Source organism: Paramisgurnus dabryanus, chromosome 4 (genome assembly GCF_030506205.2).
Source record: "Paramisgurnus dabryanus chromosome 4, PD_genome_1.1, whole genome shotgun sequence".
In the NCBI taxonomy this organism is placed as follows: Eukaryota; Metazoa; Chordata; class Actinopteri; order Cypriniformes; family Cobitidae; genus Paramisgurnus; species Paramisgurnus dabryanus.
Window position 1 is genome coordinate 21,343,968 of NC_133340.1, and position 18,508 is coordinate 21,362,475.

General features: G+C 36.9%; 1 protein-coding gene across 2 annotated transcripts; it reads right to left on the minus strand.

Annotated features, from left to right (window-relative positions):
- Nucleotides 1-408: 408 nt before the first annotated feature.
- LOC135760560 (adhesion G protein-coupled receptor E3-like) lies at nucleotides 409-17,777 on the minus strand. Of its 2 annotated transcripts, XM_073814293.1 has the most exons (14): nucleotides 17,723-17,777; nucleotides 17,487-17,543; nucleotides 17,282-17,313; nucleotides 16,993-17,055; nucleotides 16,735-16,909; nucleotides 16,473-16,586; nucleotides 15,696-15,877; nucleotides 12,945-13,109; nucleotides 12,577-12,786; nucleotides 12,239-12,471; nucleotides 4,254-4,320; nucleotides 4,077-4,168; nucleotides 3,567-3,729; nucleotides 409-1,282 (listed from the first exon to the last, which is right to left on the minus strand). In XM_073814293.1, the coding sequence occupies exons 3-14, from the start codon at nucleotides 17,282-17,284 to the stop codon at nucleotides 1,187-1,189; spliced, it is 1,563 nt and encodes a 520-aa protein (XP_073670394.1). In that variant the 5' UTR covers nucleotides 17,285-17,313; nucleotides 17,487-17,543; nucleotides 17,723-17,777; the 3' UTR covers nucleotides 409-1,186. The 2 variants fall into 2 exon arrangements, with proteins under 2 accessions (XP_073670394.1, XP_065130646.1); XM_065274574.2 differs by lacking the exon at nucleotides 17,723-17,777 and having other exon boundaries at nucleotides 409-1,287; nucleotides 17,487-17,594.
- Between the last annotated feature and the right edge of the window lie 731 nt (nucleotides 17,778-18,508).

The following is an 18,508-nucleotide window of genomic DNA, read 5'->3' on the forward strand; positions in this document are numbered from 1 at the left end:
GATGTCATAAGGAGATGTTATTATAATAATACCGCCCCCTTAATGTGCACTATCCAACCACAGCACTGCCATTTAGTACAGTAAGAAAGAGAGAGAAAAGAAGGACTTGACAGCACAATTGAGTTTCAATTACAACAAACCACCATCATTGTGATCAGTGTTTGCAGTTCATCTGCTCATTTGCGTTTTAAAGGACACACCCAAAACAACACATTTTTGCTTGCACCTACAAAGTAGCAATGCTAACCTCTGTATGCCATGGGCCCTTTAAATCTCCAGTTTGTGTTTTTGTTATGGGTCACCATTTTCATGATTACTGTTGCCTTTAGTTAGACATTTGTCCCTTGACTTTCACTGAACTAGTGATGGGGAAATGAAGTATTGATTCTAGCACAGTATTGATTCCTTCACTTAGTGGTTTTTGCCTACTATATAGTATGGCAGTGTTCTGTTTCGGATTCAGCCTTCCTCTCTGCAGTTTTTATCCCACAGGCTCTTGAAGTTTGTTTCTATGGTGCCATCATTTCACACTGTGCGTGTGGTCAAGATGCTCTCAATGCAATAACAAGTCATTTAGCTTTCCTAGAAGAATTAAAAAGCTGACATAATACAGAATAATGTTGCTAAATCTCATTTACCAGCCCAGAGAATAGGCCTATAGCAGAAAGCTGGAGACATAATCATTGTAAAAATGAACAAAGCATTTACTGAATAATCTGAACAGTGTTCCTATATCATGCAAAGTTAAAGGCGGAGTGCACAATGTTTGAAAAACGCTTTGGAAAGGAGACGGGCCGACTACCAAAACACACTTGTAGCCAATTAGCAGTAAGGGGCGTGTCTACTAACCGACATCCGTGCCCGGGTTGAGTATGTGTGGGGTGGGTCTTTTAAAAGAAGGTCCAGATTCTATTGGGGTAGGGGCGTGTATGTTTAGGTGATTTCAAATATCAACATTGGCTTTCAAACATTGTGCACTCCGCCTTTAATGGACAATTAATGACATTATGGTCCCATGCCATATAATATAATTTGACACATAATAAAAGAGTTTATAAAAGAGATATAAAAATGATAAATGTGTAAATAAAATATGAAAAACAACACAAATTAACTCGATTATATGCACAGTATATTTGCCCTCTGAAAATAAAACACACACACATTACAATTTACTAAACATGAATTATATGGGCCTCAGTTTTTTGGATGAGGGGCATCTTATAAGGTATTTGGTTCGAGCCTGAGAAAGACAGCTCTCATCCACTTCACATACTGCTTTCTGACCTAAACAAGAGATGAGATGAGAGAAGCCATTACAGGGAAACCTTGACAAAAGGTTTAATTGTTCACATTCATACAAAAGAGACAAATAACATGACGTCTTTATGGATATAGTACACAATGAGTACACAGCAAAATCCCCAGAGTTAAATCAACTCTGCTGGTTGTACATATTGTCCCAATCTTACAGAGAGTTAAAAAGTAACTCTGAAGCAGAGTTAAAAGCTGCAATCTGTAACTTTATCCTCTCTATCACCATCTCTGTTTGAAACCTAAAATTGCATTTTACATCTAACTTGTAGAATTTTTTTCTTAACTTAGGTTTATATGTTGGTTGTTTCATTTTAAGTCACCATTATTGTGATCAGTGGTTGTTTTAGTTGGACTTGACTCTTAGTTGCTAACTTTTTCAACTGCTATAACTATGTTTCTTTAAAACATGTTGTGTTATAGCAAGGAAAATACAACAGCACAATTTTATAGTGGTGTTAGTACATAAAGTCTAAACTTCATCGGCATCTAGAAAGCGTATGTGCAGGTGTAGTGTTTGCACACTTATTAGAAGAATCCTTTTCCATTAATTGTGTGAGACTCTAGTATAATACAGCACCCTCATAGCAGTTTGTCATTCTAAATTATTTTGAAACACTGATATTTAAAATTTGGCTACTGTGTAGCGTACACACACAAACATCAAGAATCAGAGTATAAATCACAATGATGGTGAAAATAAAATGAAAAGCTTCATGCTGCAATGCATGCTGGGTATCAACAAATTACAAAGCTTATCCAAAACTCCCAGAATGCACTGTGGCAGGAATAAATAATGACATTGTTACCATTTTCTTTGTCACCCTTGTTGAGATTCATACTCAGATTCTTGATGTCTGTGTGTCTACATTGTAGTGATGGGATTTATGGCTCTTTGAGGGGATCCGGATCTTGGCGATCCGTTCCTTTCAAAGAGCCGTTCAAAAGAACGGCTCTTTTGGCTCTTTAAAATATTTAGTCAGTTTTAAGAAGCCAGCTTAGGGGCATCTCAGTTTATCCTGGAAATAATCACTAGGAGGAATGATGAGGTGAGATTTGTAGTCTAATAATTAAGTTCAGATATCACGCACCAATATCTGAGTTTAAATTATTCTGAAATATTGATTTTAACCTCATTTGTCATGTGTGGACTATATTCCATAGGGTTGCACAAAATCCCTCTGCTTAGACAGTGACATCACTGTTTTGGATTTACCTTTAGTACAAAATGTGTGTATGTGTAAAGCTACTTTGACTTATGTTATTCATACAATACCTACTCACAAAAAACATTAAAAAAAAATCCGGCTGCAATGAATTTCTGTGCAAAACCGCTTATACTACAAACTCTTCCACAAATTAGAATAAATAAAATGGAAATAAATGTCTACATACAGTCCACTATTAATACTATTATTACGGTAAACTTTGCAAATAGGACATCTGGGGCACACCGGTTTTTTTTCCACTGGAGTTCTCACGTGAACGATGCGTGCACAACTATCATCATGTGCACCCCTCCCCCTATAACTGTTCTGTCTCGCGGAGGAGCTAATTTGTGTGCATCTGTGTGAAACACGCATAGGAAAAAAGAACGACAGAAAGAACGGCTCCCCTCCAGCCGCGACTCGGCTCCCATCGTTCATGTTAATGAGCCGTTCAAAAGAATCGGTTCGTTCGCGAACGTCACAACTCTACTACATTGAGCTGAGGGTAATTTTTAAGTCCCTCAAAATCGTTCAAAATGACAAACTGCCATGAGAGTGCTGGATATTATACTACAGTCTCACATGATTAATGGAAAAGGATACTTATGATAAGTGTGTAAATACTACACCTGCACATAAGTTTTCTAGATGCTGACAATATTTAGAATTTATGTACTAAAAAATCACTACGAAATTGCAGTATTGTTTTTTCTTTGCTATAACACAACATGGCTTAACCATATAAAATTATAGCAGTTGGAAAAAACTAGCAACTAAGAGTCTAGTCCTACTAAAACATCCACTGAGTACAATAATGGTGAGTTTAAATGAAACAGCAAACATCTAAACCTAAGTTAAGAAAATAACTACAAGTATGGTTTTAGGTTTCAAACAGAGATGGTGATAGAGAGGATAAAATGACTGATTGCAGCTTTTAACTCAAATTCAGAGTTACTTTTTAACTCTCTGTAAGATTGGGACAATATGTACAACCAGCAGAGTTTATTTAACTCTGGGGATTTTGCTGTGTATGGGAAAATTTACCTCATTATTGAGGACACAGTAGACCAGGAAGATGAAGGTTCCTTGCTGTGAGTTCAAAATCAGGAAGAGAATCTCCATCATCTTACTGTTATTAATGAAGAGACCCAGAATCCAGGGACAACCAAAAATCACAAACTGGGCCAGAGTTTTAAAAACCGTAATCCTGGAGAGAGCGAGAGAGAGAGAGAGAGAGAGAGAGAGAGAGAGAGAGAGAGAGAGAGAGCGAGAGAGAGAGAGAGAGAGAGAGAGAGAGAGAGAGAGAGAGAGAGAGAGGGGGGAGAGAGAGAGAGAGAGAGAGAGAGAGAGAGAGAGAGAGAGAAAGAGAGAGGGACAGAGAGAGAGAAAGAGAGGGAAGAGAGAGAGAGAGAGAGAGAGAGAGAGAGAGAGAGAGAGAGAGAGAGAAAGAGAGAGAGAGACAGTTTTGAAAGTCACACTATGTGAAAATAAATCAAACACTTCTGAAAAAATATATAAAAAACTGTTTCAAATGAAAATCAGGGTGTTTTTTACTTGGTTTGTCTCATGTGTGAAACATCAAGGTTGACGTTTTTAAGAGTTAAATTCAGACTGATGAAGATACTGATGAAGAGTATTATGTTTATCTGCAAAAAAAAAAAACACAGTAAAGAAACAATCACTTTCTTTTCCAGTGGTTTAAACTACAACTTGTTTGTAACTAAAACTTACTGCAAGAATGAAGCAAACAGGTCCCAGAAAACTCCAGATGAAGCCTCTCTCCACTTTAATCCAGCATCTGTTTACAGAAAAAAACACTTAGACGGCACCTACAGTATTACATTGCTAAAAACGTTTTATTGTGTATTTGGTATAATACAATGTATTTACGTGGTTTATGGTTCAAAAAACACATTATTTTAGACATACCATACATTATTGTTGCTCCATTAATCCATGCCTTCCTCAAACGCTCTGATTTGTTACAAAGCTCATATTCTGAAAAGTGCTGTGTCCCAAATTGGCCAGGCGTTGTGATTGTCTTTAATACCTCTGACTTCAGCCGGAAATGTGACGCTCCTTACCATGTTTTGAACATTAGCTCACAATGCAATGCTGACAGGAGTTAATATCGTCTTTATATCTTATCAATATGAGCTGAATCTGTTCTAGAAAATGCAGATGACCAAATTGATCGATCAAATTTGCCAGCATGGTTTGAGTAGGCCGTAACAGATTGGTAAGGATATTAAAACAATGTCTGCATCTGTGATCGTAGAAAGGACAAACAACAAGCTCTACTCTTGTGGTTTAGTCAGTAGTAAATTCTTAAAAATGAAAACATAGACTACTTACAGGCTGTACACAGCAAAATCCCCAGTGTTAAATTAACACTGCTCGGTGTTTATATAATCCACACCAAGATTGGTGTTAAAAAAACACTAAATCAGTGTTAAAGTTAATAAGATAATGAAGTGATTGAGTCATTAATAGTGAACACCTGCTGGTCATTCCGTGTCAAATCAACTCAATTTTGGAATTGTTCCTGTCTTAAAAATTTTATTTTTGTTGACTCTTTTTCTGGAGAAAGTAATACTAAAATGAGGAAGAAAGCCAAATTATTAAATGCAATAGATGAAATCACCATAGTTAAATGAACACTAACATCATCTCTGTTTGAAAACTAAAATTACAACTTGCTTGCAGAGTTACATGGATGATAAGTTTAACTTCTAAAGAACTGCTGTAAATCTGGTTAATGAAGCAAGTCACCATTGCTCCGATTAGTGTTTCCTTTAGTTGGGTACTTGGGTCTTGAAGTTTAGTGTTAGATTTCTTCTGCTAATTATGGCAGTGTGTTTATAAAACACACATATGTTAAAGCAGAGGAAGATAAGAGAAGTGAAGTCTATAACTAACACTATGTTAATTAGTATAAAACTTGGAGTCAATGATATCGTAAAAAAAATTATCACTGAATGTAAGTGTCTAATTTATGTTCTGCCAAACCTGTGAAGCTCCCATGAAATCCAACAGTGCTGTAAAAGTCCACTTACCCTGAAGAGTTAAATATTGTTTACCCAAATCTAATCTGTGGTGCAAGCCAGACACACTGAGACATCAACATTCAGCCTATAAAACACAATCATGGTGACAATTAACAACAAAGCTTCATGCCGCAATGCATGCTGGGTACCAGGATTGTAGAAAACTCATTCATAAATCCCATCATGCATTGCAACATGACAAAAATTTAGCAACTTTCTTGCCATTAACTGTCACCATTGTTGAGATTTGTATCAGAAATCATGAAGTCTCTCTTAAGCAAAAAACAACAACAACTAAAAACACACTAAAGCGTTACGGCAGTCTCATTCAATACACTGTCATTTGCATAGAGCTTTTTTATATGCCTGTTTCTTCATAATAAATTTGTGACCAAATGTTTGAATAATTTGTAGAGTAGAAAATAATAAAAATAAACAATCTGAGAAGGTCTGGAAGGGCTTCCCTCTACATGAAGCAATGAACAAGTGGTTTTACTATAACATTGTTGCTATTGCTAAAAGAGGTGAGTTAGATCAGTGAAGGTCAAGGGACAAGTGCCTAACTAAAGGAAACACTAATCACAGTAATGGTGACTTCAAATGAACTCATAACAAACACAAACTTATGATTTAATATGATATATTTTGTGGCAAATGTCTATTTGACTTGTGAGACATCACGTCAGAAAGAAGATTTGTCTACTTAATCACGCGTGTGGATGCTGTAATTGTTCAGCACTTTTTTTGTATTTTGTTCTGATAGCTGTTTAGAAGTTAAACTTATCCATTTAGAAAATAACTGCAAGTTATCTTTTTATTTTTCAAACAGAGATGCTGATAGAGAGGCAAACGTGAAAGATTGCAGCTTTTGGAGGCATACACCCAACCGTATTCATCTATTGCATTTAATAATTTGTCTTTCTTTATTATTTTAGTATTTTCTCCAGAAAACGAGTCATCAAAATAAAAATTTAGAGACAGGAAAATGTCCAAAATGTAATTGATTTGAATGACCAGCAGGTGTTCACCATTAATATCTTGATCATCACTTCATTATCTCATTAACTTTAACACTGATTCAGAGTTATATTTTTAACACCAGTCTTTTTTTAACACCGATCTTGGTGTGGATTATATAAACACCAAATAGTGTTGATTTAACACTGGTAGAGTTAATTTAACACTGGGGATTTTCCTGTGTATGTCAGATGCAGGTAAAATTATGATAATGACCGTCATGTCCACGTTAACAGGCGAAAAAGTAAAAAAGTAAACCCACTTAAAAAGTAAAGTGTGTTTGTTGTAGTCCAAGAAAAGAGATATACATTGAAACGATAACTTGCATGATCGATTTGTACCATTTGCATATCGTTAATATTTACTAATGCACACTTACAAACCAAAGAAAATGTAAAATCATGAATCGGATAATTGGTGCTCTTTAACTCTTTGCCTGCCAGCGTTTTTTAAAAAATATTGCCAGCCAGCACAGGCATTTTTCAAGATTTTCACAAAAGTGTAATGCCTTCCAGAAAATTTTCTTCTTTAAATATATAAACATACATTATATCAGATAAAATAACATAGACTGTAAAAAAGATGGACGACGCCTGTTCGCTCTCTTCCATTGGTGAAATGTGAAGCCGCCAGTGTCCCAATACGGTGCTGACATCTTGGGTCTTGAGTCTGCGCAGTAGCGATTTCGGGACCAGTCATGCGCAGTAGTGGACAGGAAGTGAAGCCGTGAAATCAAAACCCTGCCCTCGCTCTCGTAGAATGCGCATATCACACGATATCACAGCTGTCAATCATGACCTGACACCACCGTTTTTATATCATTAAATAACTAACTAAACACAAACCTATTTAAAAAACAAACCTTTGAATGTACATCAGCGTCATAAAAACTACAGTAAATGACAGAAACCAGCTTCGGAAAAAAGATAATTGAAGTGTAATTAATTTTTTTAGTTGGTCTCAAGTCCCATTGAATAACATTGGGAGGCGGGGTTTATGACCTATACTGGGACCAGTCACTGGGGGGCGATCGAGACGTTTTGGCTTCACTTTTCAGGGCTTGTGCGGCACGCTTGCTTTTAAACAACAAAATCAAAACGGAAGAGTGCCACCTGGTGAATAATAATGATGTTGCGGATTGCCGGAAATACTCGTTATTGGCAGAGAAAGAGTTAATGAAATATTCAAAAATAATGTTTTAGGTGAAAATTGTGAAAAACAGGTGGGTAGTTTTGATCAAGCTATGATTCATGTACATACAAATATATGCATATTACATATATGCATTGTTCATTAAGTTAAATGAGCTGAGGAATGAAACTTCCTTTGATCTTCTGACATTTAAGATCTTGGCATCATTAATACACTGTGCACATTTCTTAAACATCCTTCTAATCGATAATGGAAATATTTATATTATTGTTTTCCAGAAATTAAACAAATGTAAAATTGCTGTATGTATGAAGTCACAATGACGGTTAATTTTCATATAACCTGTCCAAACCAAGACAACACCACAGGCACGTTCAAGCTCAAACCGGTGTGTAATGTTTTGCTACGGTTTTTGGGTTGAATGACATGTTTCCTGGTGTTAATCGGTGTGCAACAGGGTATGGGATATGTTTTCTCTTGTTTGGTGGGTGTGTCAGAACTGCAGTCCAATCAGTAGCAACATCCCAGATAGCATTTACATTTGGCCCGGATCCGTTTTAAGCCCCTTGCCTCCGTTTCTATCTTAGAGACGTTTTCTGATTGTGAACCAGATCCGTGCCAGATAGAGGTTTCAGCTTAAACATTTAACTGCCATCAGTTCAGTATTTATATCATTTTACAGATCTGGCCCAGAACACTTTTCCCATAGGTAACCGAAAGACATTAGCTGTGTCTGACACTGATTTGGTCCAGATCTGCAATACAAATCTGAGCCGATACTGACGATCAGGCGGTGCTGGATTGGCGCTGGCACATATCCGCAACCAGAGGTGTAAAATCCATGTGTCATGAGTAAAAGTCCTCTCCAGTATTTTGTTCCAATCCCCTGGATCTGCTAATTAGCACAGTTTTTCAGCAGGAGGTGACCTCCTGACTCGCTGGTGTTTTAAGCTCTCAATGAAGCCTTCAAGGCAGCGCTGCCCGAAGGCACTCCCCGTGCCCCGAGCGTTTCAGCCAATCACAGCACTGGTGCTAGATATCGAGCCTTCCGGCAGCTTCTGGCAGTTTGAGCTCACAGTTGGTCAGGTGAGTAGCGCAGATATGGTAAGATAGGAATGTGACTGTATTTGAATCCAGCTTGAAATATTTAGAGCGTCTAAGTGACGTGTTTCTGCGTTTTCACATGTTTGCAGCGCCATTTTCTTTTTCGTGCCAGTTTCATGCTGCGTCTGAAATCACCTACTACCATACTATATAGTATGGAAGTAGGCGGTTTTGGACGCAGGGTCAGTATTGGTTACTCAATATTTTTTCAAGCCATTGTTGCATGGGATTGGGGTTAGATTTGTGGTTTTCGTCTGATTTTAAAACAGTTTTCGCGTGAGGATAAAATTGGGTTTGGCATAATGCGGATGTCATTTTAAGCATTTGTTATATGTTTTTTGTCAGAATCTTAAACTGTTTTCGCTTGGGGTTAGAGTTGGGTTAGGGTGAGGATGTCATTTTATGTAACAGAAAGTTGTTCTAATCCCAAGCGACAATTGTAAGACAATAAGAAAAAAAATTTAATAACCAATACGTGAAACTGGCACAAAAAAGAAAGTCGTGCCACAGACACGTGAAAATGCAGCAACACGTCACTTATACACTCAAAACATTTCAAGCTGAATTCAAAAACAGTCACATTCCTATCTTACCATATCTGCACTACTCACCTGACCAACGGTGAGCTCGAACTTCCAGAAACTGGTGGAAGGCTCGATATGCAGCACCTTGGTTGTGATTGGCTGAAACGCTCGGGGCACAGGGAGTGCCTTCAAGGCAGCGCTGGAAAATGTGTGGAAAGTGTCATAACTTAAAGGGGACATATTATGAAAATCTGACTTTTTCCATGTTTAACTGCTATAATTGTGTCCCCAGTGCTTCTATCAACCTAGAAAATGTTAAAAAGATCAACCCAATAACTTAGCTTTGGTAAACCATTTTCTGCAAGCATGTGAAAAATAGGTCATTGTAATTTGGCCCTTATTGTGATGTCAGAATAAGGTAATACCGCCCCCTTTATCTGCACTATCCAACCACAGCACAACCATTTAGTATGGAGAGAAAGAGAAAGATAAAATATTTCACAGCACAATTGAGTTTCAATTGCAACAAACCACCATCATTGTGATCAGTGGTTGCACTTCATCCGCTCATTTGCATTTTAAATGACACACCCAAAACGGCACACTTTTGCTCAGACCTATTTTAGACTTAGTTTTCATCTTTAAAAAAATCTCATAATATGTCCCCTTTAATGTGCTCAATTTTGTGTGTTTTTCAGCAAATATATAAAAAGAGCACCTATTATCCGAATCACGATTTTACATTTCCTTTGTGTGTAAGTACATGTTAATGATATGCAAAATCCCATGTGTTTTTGAACCATAATCCCAATGTGTTTTTGAACCATAAACTACTCAGACACATTGTATTACAAAAATAAACAAAATGGCATTGTTTTTAGCAATGTAATGGGTGCTCTTTAACCTCTTGAAAAGCACCCCCATTCTGGCCCAAAACCATGAAAATACCTACTTTCACTAAAAGGGCTGTTTTTACTAAACCATTTATAGTATAAGCATAACTGTGGTCATTCCCACATCATTAGATAGAAGACACTTTGAGCTTCGTTTTCCATGTTTCAAAATTATTTTAAGATAAAAATTTAAAAAGTTAGAGAGGCTGAAGTACATTGTAATAAATTTTTTTTGCATAACATCTTTTTTAACACTAAAAATCTTAATGATAAATATATGTGTGAAACCTAGAAATGCAATGAGGCCAAAGCCACAAGTCTAAAGAAGTTATATTTCACGTTTGAAGTCAATAGACCCAAAAATTAGGTTCTTGCAAGAGTTTTTGTAAGACTAGTGCCTTTTCTAAATGCCAGTCAGCCACAAAATAAAAGTCTTTTGTTTAATTGCATACACATTCGTTCTTTTTATTGTTTATCCTTATATAAGCGTACACTGCAAAATCCCGGGAGTTAAATTAACACTGCTCAGTGTTTATATAGGTCCACTCTCCAGAGTGTTAAAAAAGTAACACCAGAGAGAGTTAAAAGCTACAATCTATGACTTTCTCCTCTCTATCACCATCTCTGTTTGAAAACTGAAATTGCATTTTAGATCTTACTTGTAGAGTTATTTTCTTATTTTAGGATTAGATGTTGGCTGTTTCATTTAAAGTCACCATTATTGTGATCAGTGGTTGTTTTAATTGGACTCTTGAGTCTTAGTCATAGCTTTGCAGCTTTTTTGGCTATTATAATCACATGTGTTTAAAGCATGTTTGTTGTGGTCAAAGAGGAGATACTAGTGCATTTCTATGGTTGTTAGGAAATACTTTCAAATAACACTTTGTTTAAAAATGATTTCTTACTAGAAGTAATTATTTATGTTAATAATATGATACTGTAGTATGGTATCGAGCTCCCTCATAACAGTTTTTCATTCTGAATCATTTTTAAACACTGAAACTTACAGATTAACTGCCGTATAATGTAGACACTTAAACATCAAGAGTCAGAGTATGATTCACAATGATGGTGACAATAAAATGAAAAGCTTCATGCTGCAATGCATGCTGGGTATCAACAAATTACAAATCTCATCCAGGACTCCCAGAATGCACTGGGGCATGAATAAATAATGAACTTTTTTACCATTTTTTGTCACCATTGTTGAGATTCAAACTCTGATTCTTGATGTCTGTGCATCTGCATTGTGCAGGGGTTAATGCTTTTTGTGCACCCTATCAAAATCCTTCAGAATAACAAACTGCTATGAGAGTTCTGGACCTTAAACTGTAGTATTTCATTTTTAACAGAAAAAGATGCTTTTGATGAGTGAGGAAAAACTGTATTATTAAATCTGTTCATTTAAATGTTTATATTTGACAGTGTACATTAACTATCAATATTAATTTACACAATTGTTTTTACTTTGCAATAATGATGTGTTTTAAACACAGTTAGAAAAAACTAACAAGCTTACAGTCAAGAGTCAATAGTCCAACTAAAACAACCACTGATCACAATAACGGTGACTTTAAATGATACAGCCAACATCTAATCCTAAAATAAGAAAATAACTCTACAAGTAAGATCTAAAATGCAATTTTAGGTTTCAAACAGAGATGGTGATAGAGAGGAGAAAGTCACAGATTGCAGATTTTAACTCTCTCAGGTGTTACTTTTTTAACACTCTAGAGAGTGGACCTATATAAACACTGAACAGTGTTAATTTAACTCCCGGGATTTTGCAGTGTATATATATATATTGTAAGCAGCATGAAAAAAACTGACGTCTTTCCGTCCCCGAGCTAGTGCGCGTCGAGAGGTTAACTAATCATAAGTACCTCTGGGAACATAAAATAATAGAAAATACAGGTTATGACCCCTTTAAGATGTAATTTCTTGAATCCAATCAACTGACCAATTCTCTTTATACATACTGTTCACTGCCGTAGCCTTCAGGAACCAGTCCAGCAGACACACCCACTATAACAAAATCAATCGCATAACCAATCACAATCAAGAATCCCTTGTTAAGCATCGCCCTCTGTCTGGAGCTGATCTGTGATAGGTTCTTCACACAGATGAAGAGCAGCACAGCTTCAATGAACATCCACACAAAGCAGGAGAGAAAGAAGAAGTGAAGAGCTCCTGATATCACAGCACACAACACCTGAAGAAAGAGTTTAAATAATAAAAGAGATTTTTTGCTTTCCAGTAATTTCTTACTAACTAGTCAAACTAAAGATGTTGGTATTCTGTAATCAAAAGTTCTCACCTTGTGAGGTTTTATGAGATTGATGAATTGTTGTGTGAGTAAGAACAGAAGATGAGCAGACAGCAGACTGATGCAGAGGTTGATTCGAGCTACATTTGTCACTCCAGGTTTCCATCGACAGAAAGCAAAAGTCAACAGAGCTAAACTAGTAAACACCAGACCCACGATCACAAACACCATATTCATCGACTCCATCGGCTGACTTTTATCCTGAGAAAATATCACAATACAATGTGTTAACTCTGCTGCCGTCTAATCTGCATTTGAGTTAGCAGTGTATAGAGTGCTTGTAAATCTTGATAGGGTTTTAGTCTACATTAAATGTTTTCTTACTTTATTTAAGTCAAATTTGTGTCAAGTTGTCTTACCTCTGATGTGCTTCTGCTGGTTTGCATGATGAGAGCGAATGTTGACAGATGAACACATGAACACATAGTGAAGCTGCTGTTGATCTTTACAACAGAACAACCATCTACAATCCACTCACTGATGTTCCAGTACACACAAGAAAGATTACCACTGTTGTTTATCTCCTATACAGTGAAGAAAAGTAAACCCTTGTCAGGCATGACTCCAATGTAAAAAAAATATATCACAAAATCTGTGCACAAACAACAGCAGATGAAGTTTTAGGAGGACGCAACGTCTTGTTCCCCCTCTCAGTGCAGCAGCAACTTAGTACAAACATTTTACCCAACAACCTCCCACATAGCAATTTTGTTCCGGCCCAGCTCCGGCCCACACAACCAGTTTTCCTCGGCCCACATACAACGTAGAATGACGGCCCTACAATGGCCCAGTTCTGGATTACAGACAATAGCCCATAACTGGCCCAGACCCGGGCCAGAACAGGCCCTACAAACAAGCCTACGATGGCCCTTGCATGGGCAACCCGCACTTAGACCCCAGGAAGCCCTCATGCAGCAAAATCCCCAGAGTTAAATAAACACTGCTGGATGTATATATTGTCCCAATCTTACAGAGTGTTAAAACGTAACACTGAAGCAGAATTAAAAGCTCTGTTATCCTCTTTCTCACCATCTCTCTCTGAAACCTAAAATTGCATTTTACATCTTACTTGAAGTCATTTTCTTACTTTAGGTTTAGATTTTGTTCCATTTAAAGTCACCATTATTGTGATCAGTGTTTGTTTTAGCTGGACTCTTGACCCTTTGAATTTTTACACCACTACTTAGCCTGCGCAGGAAGTTCTTGGCAGAAACAGGAAGTAAACCAGAAGTGCCTGGGAAACTTGTCCATACATCCAGCAGTGTTTATTTAACTCTGGGGAGTTTTCTGTGTGATGACTTTCTGGGGGCTAAGTGAAGGCTGCCCATGCAGGGCCAACATTTCGCTAGTGAGCAAACCTGTTTGGTGCCTGTAGCAAAACCCCAGCCAGACAATGGTGAAGCGTACTGATGTTTCAAAAAGCCTTTATTTTGTGTTCAGCCGTTAGCCTTTCCTTTAAAAACACAAATCTGCCTTTCTTATTTAACACCTTTTCTTCATGAAACACCGTAAGAGCTACAGGGCAGATAAATAACATAAAATCAGCTCTTACGAACATAAACATTAGCCGAAGGCCAACATGAACAAACATATTACAAAAAGATATAAATTACATCAGTCAATATTAACAATGTTAAAAACTTATGTTAACAAACTTTGCATTACACAAGTGATGATAACACATTTAAACACTTCTTCACAGTTAAATAGATTAATACATATAAACATTAAACAATCAAACACAGTACCTTGTTCCCGTTCCAGCTAGGTGCTTAAATTATCCATTCAGGTATTTGAGAACCTTTTAGAGCGATCTTTACAATTTCAGAGCGTTTTCAAACAGCATGCGCTCTTCCCTTTTCCGTGTGTGCGTCTCACTAATTAGTCCCACCTTTCTAGGTGCGAAATTAACGTTCCACTAGGGGGCGGGATTAAAGGACTTACAATAACCAAGGAGACTAAATAAAAGGAGCTCAGAAAAATTACCTTATTTTCTCTTTCTTAAAGGGGACATATTATGAGATTTTTTTTCAGATGTAAACTAAGTCTTAATCTAGGTCTGAGCAAAAGTGTGCCATTTTGGGTGTGTCATTTAAAATGCAAATGAGCGGATGAAGTGCAAACACTGATCACAATGATGGTGGTTTGTTGCAATTGAAACTCAATTGTGCTGTGAATTATTTTCTCTCTCTCTCTTTCTCTTTGTACTAAACGGCTGTGCTGTGGTTGGATAGTGCAGATAAAGGGGGCGGTATTACCTTATTCTGACATCACAATAGGAGCCAAATTACAATGACCTATTTTTTCACATGCTTGCAGAGAATGGTTTACCAAAACTAAGTTACTGGGTTGATCTTTTTCACATTTTCTAGGTTGATAGAAGCACTGGGGACACAATTATAGCAGTTAAACATGGAAAAAGTCAGATTTTCATATTATGTCCCGTTTAAGAGTTAGTTACAGGGCCCTTAGGCTATGCCCATACAGGGCCATTGTAGGCTTACTTGCAGGGTATTGAAGATGAAAAGTAACTTAACCTGGCATTACACCCACGCTCAAAAAATACTACAGACTACTGGGTAATTTGTTAGTCAGAGAATACAGAGAGTTTTTTTGCACATGCACTAAGCAGGGAACGCAAATATTTATTTGGATTATAATATTGCATCCTTTTGTTTTCAATGCCGTTTGGATAAGGGTGTTATACGATATTCCAAACAGCAGGGGGCGCTGTCTCGAAAAACAAGGGGTCTGAGAATGCGGGTTTCTCTGGTCGGGGGTCTGTGGCTGCAGGCTTCGAGTCTGCAGCTTCATACTACTCAACATTTGACAGGTAAGGTGTGCGGTTATTGAAAAATAATGCACACCCGTGAAACATTTCTCCACCAATCAGAATAAAGCAATAATAAGTGTGATATAAGTGTGCCAACATGCAAACATACTTATTCACATAAACTGAACCCCAGATCATCATCTCTAACAGACATAATTACACTAAAATATTGTTTTGTGTAAAGTTATATCCAAAGCCCAGAGTAACTGGAGATGTTTGAAATTCCTCTTCATATTACATTATATTGCATGAAAATAAGTCAATGAGAGTAACTCACTCTGCTGTGTTTAAGGGTGAAGTTGACTGGTTTGGTGAGCGTTTTGTTGGTGGTTTTAGGAAGAGTAGCTGAGATGACAGTGGACATCATGGTTTTAACTGTGTTATCTGATGTGATGAAGAAGTCTGGTATCAGTAGGTCCTCCATTGTGTTGTAGCTCATGAAAGTCACAGCAGCTGATCCTGCAACAGATACAAGGATAGTCCAATTTAATTTACAAAGTGAGTCGCAGGTGTACGGTAAACAGATTCAACAGAGATGGGATAGACAGGCACCCCCACCCCACTACATAAATAAAAGTATCAACACACATACAAGAGGTGCTGAATTATGTTTCTGCTGATGGGTGTAAAAAGCTTGCAGAAGGTAAGACTAATGTAAGAAATGCTGTTTGAGTGTCCATGGATCTACACTTTCAATTTTTACCTAAACCATCTGGGGACTTTATGGATTCTCATTTTAACATACTATGATTTGGGACATACTAATTTCAATTTCAAACTGCAGATGGGACACAGGCATGGAAATGGCATGGCTTATAGGCAAAAGACAGGAAATAACTGAAGATGGAGAAAGAATGTTCAAAGTCCAGATTCAGAGAGGGTGCCACCAGGATGAATGGGTAAATTTTTATTCATTATAATAAAAAGTCACATGCACTTAGGCTGGGTACATTTTGGGGTAATTGTATTATTATTTTTTTAACCATGTATATATCTGCTCTCTGACAATAATTATTGGCTGTGTTCTTTACATCACAACAATATTATTGCATACCTGAATTGTTCCTGGCGATCCCAATAAGATCGATGTCTATAGAAGCATTTGTTGTGTTGAGCCGAGGGATTTTATCAAGGTTGGCCTGTGGTCCAACCACAAACATTTGCGCCTCTGATTTAAAATAAACAAATAAATAAACACAAATTTTATGTTATCCAGAACATCATGAGCATGACTTCAGTTACATTATATATATTTTACATCTACAGTTCTATAATTACATTAAATGATATTTTAGGGATGGTAGTGTCTCTCTTACCCACAGCTGCATGAGTGAAACTGACATTGGCATAGGTGTTTGTTGGCTTCACCAACATTGACACAAGCTTCTCATTGGCTTTTAACACATCTGACACTAGTTCCTTTGGGTCATCTGATGATGTGTTTATCTTCTCTGAAGCACTGAAGACCATGTCCAAAAGTTTGGTCACATCCTAACTCAGTAAATAAGAAAACAGCTGAAGTTCCAAAAAATCAACATATATTTCATTTGATGATTTTTCTCTGATAGATTTACCGTTATGTTGAGAACAGCAATACCCTCTATCTGGTCAAGGAGATTCTGTACACATGAGGTTCCCTGTGGACAAGAACGTAATATTAAAGATTTTGGTTGACTAGTGAAGACATCAACCTCACTGTCATCACCCAACACAGTGGCGGTTGTGACATTGACAGAATCATATTTGTTGAGTAGAGCTAGGGATTTTTCTTATAATGTTTCCCTATATTAGAAACATCATAGTTGCTTTTATACAGAGTAAGATTTAATTGTTATCTACTGTAGTAAAAAAATGTCAACTTACCATGCAATTTGTAATCTGTGTTATATTTAAACCTGAAACAATGCAGAATAATAACTTACAGCCATGTAACCAATCAATAGGATTCAAGTACTTGAGAAAATTTAGAAGATGAGCGAGATGTCAGTTCATATTTTAAACTGCATTGTGATGCATTTATTGAATGATGGAAATAAAAATTAAAACCAGTAGTCTACTTTCATATTACCAGATGTGGTGATTGCTGGTGTGACAGTTGAATAAGTGGTATTAGCGCTCTTAACACCTGAAATGTTTAATGAGTTTTAATTACTGAACAAAGACATGCATATCTAATCAGATGTACATCAAATGTAAAAAAGAAATATATAAAATGAACTAAAAATGAATGAGTGCTGAAAACTGATTGACTGATGTTGTGAATCCAGACTATAAACCAGAGGAGGAAACAACACTTTACATTACCAGATGTGGTGACTGCTGGCGTGACAGTTGTATGAGTAGTGGTAGCGCTCTTGAGATCTGAAAAGTTTGATGAATTGAAATGAATGAACAAAGACATGCATATCTAACCAAATGTACAAATGGACATCACATGTAAAGATAATGTTACAGTAAATGCTGAAAACCGATTGGCCGTTTTGGTGAATTCAGACTTAAAACCAATGGAGGAAACAGCAGTTTACATTACCAGATGTGGTGACTGCTGGCGTGACAGTTGTATAAGTGGTAAAAGCGCTCTTAACACCTGAAAAATTTGATGAATTGAAATGAATAAACAAAGACATGCATACAGAATCTAATCAGATGGACATTACATGTTAAAAAATAAGAAAAAAATAACTAAAAATGACAAAGCCATGTGTATCCTATGAGATGTACAAATGGACATCACATGTAAAGATAATGTTACAGTAAATGTTAAAACTGATTGGCTGTTCTGGAGAATTCAGACTATTAACCAATGGAGAAAACAGCAGTTTACATTACCAGATGTGATGATTGCTGGCGTGACAATTGTGTAGATTTTGTTTATGCTGTCAACATCTGAAAGTGATTGATTAAATTGAATTAATGAACAAAGACACAACAATTACAACTGGAACACAAGAATCACAGACAGAAATTACCTGCACAGTATGCGCTATAGCATACAGTTGGTCTAACAAACTCATAGACATAATAACCACCAGTGCAGGCTTTGACTCTAATGGGATATGACTGAAAAAAGCAGCAGTAATTGCTCCAGTG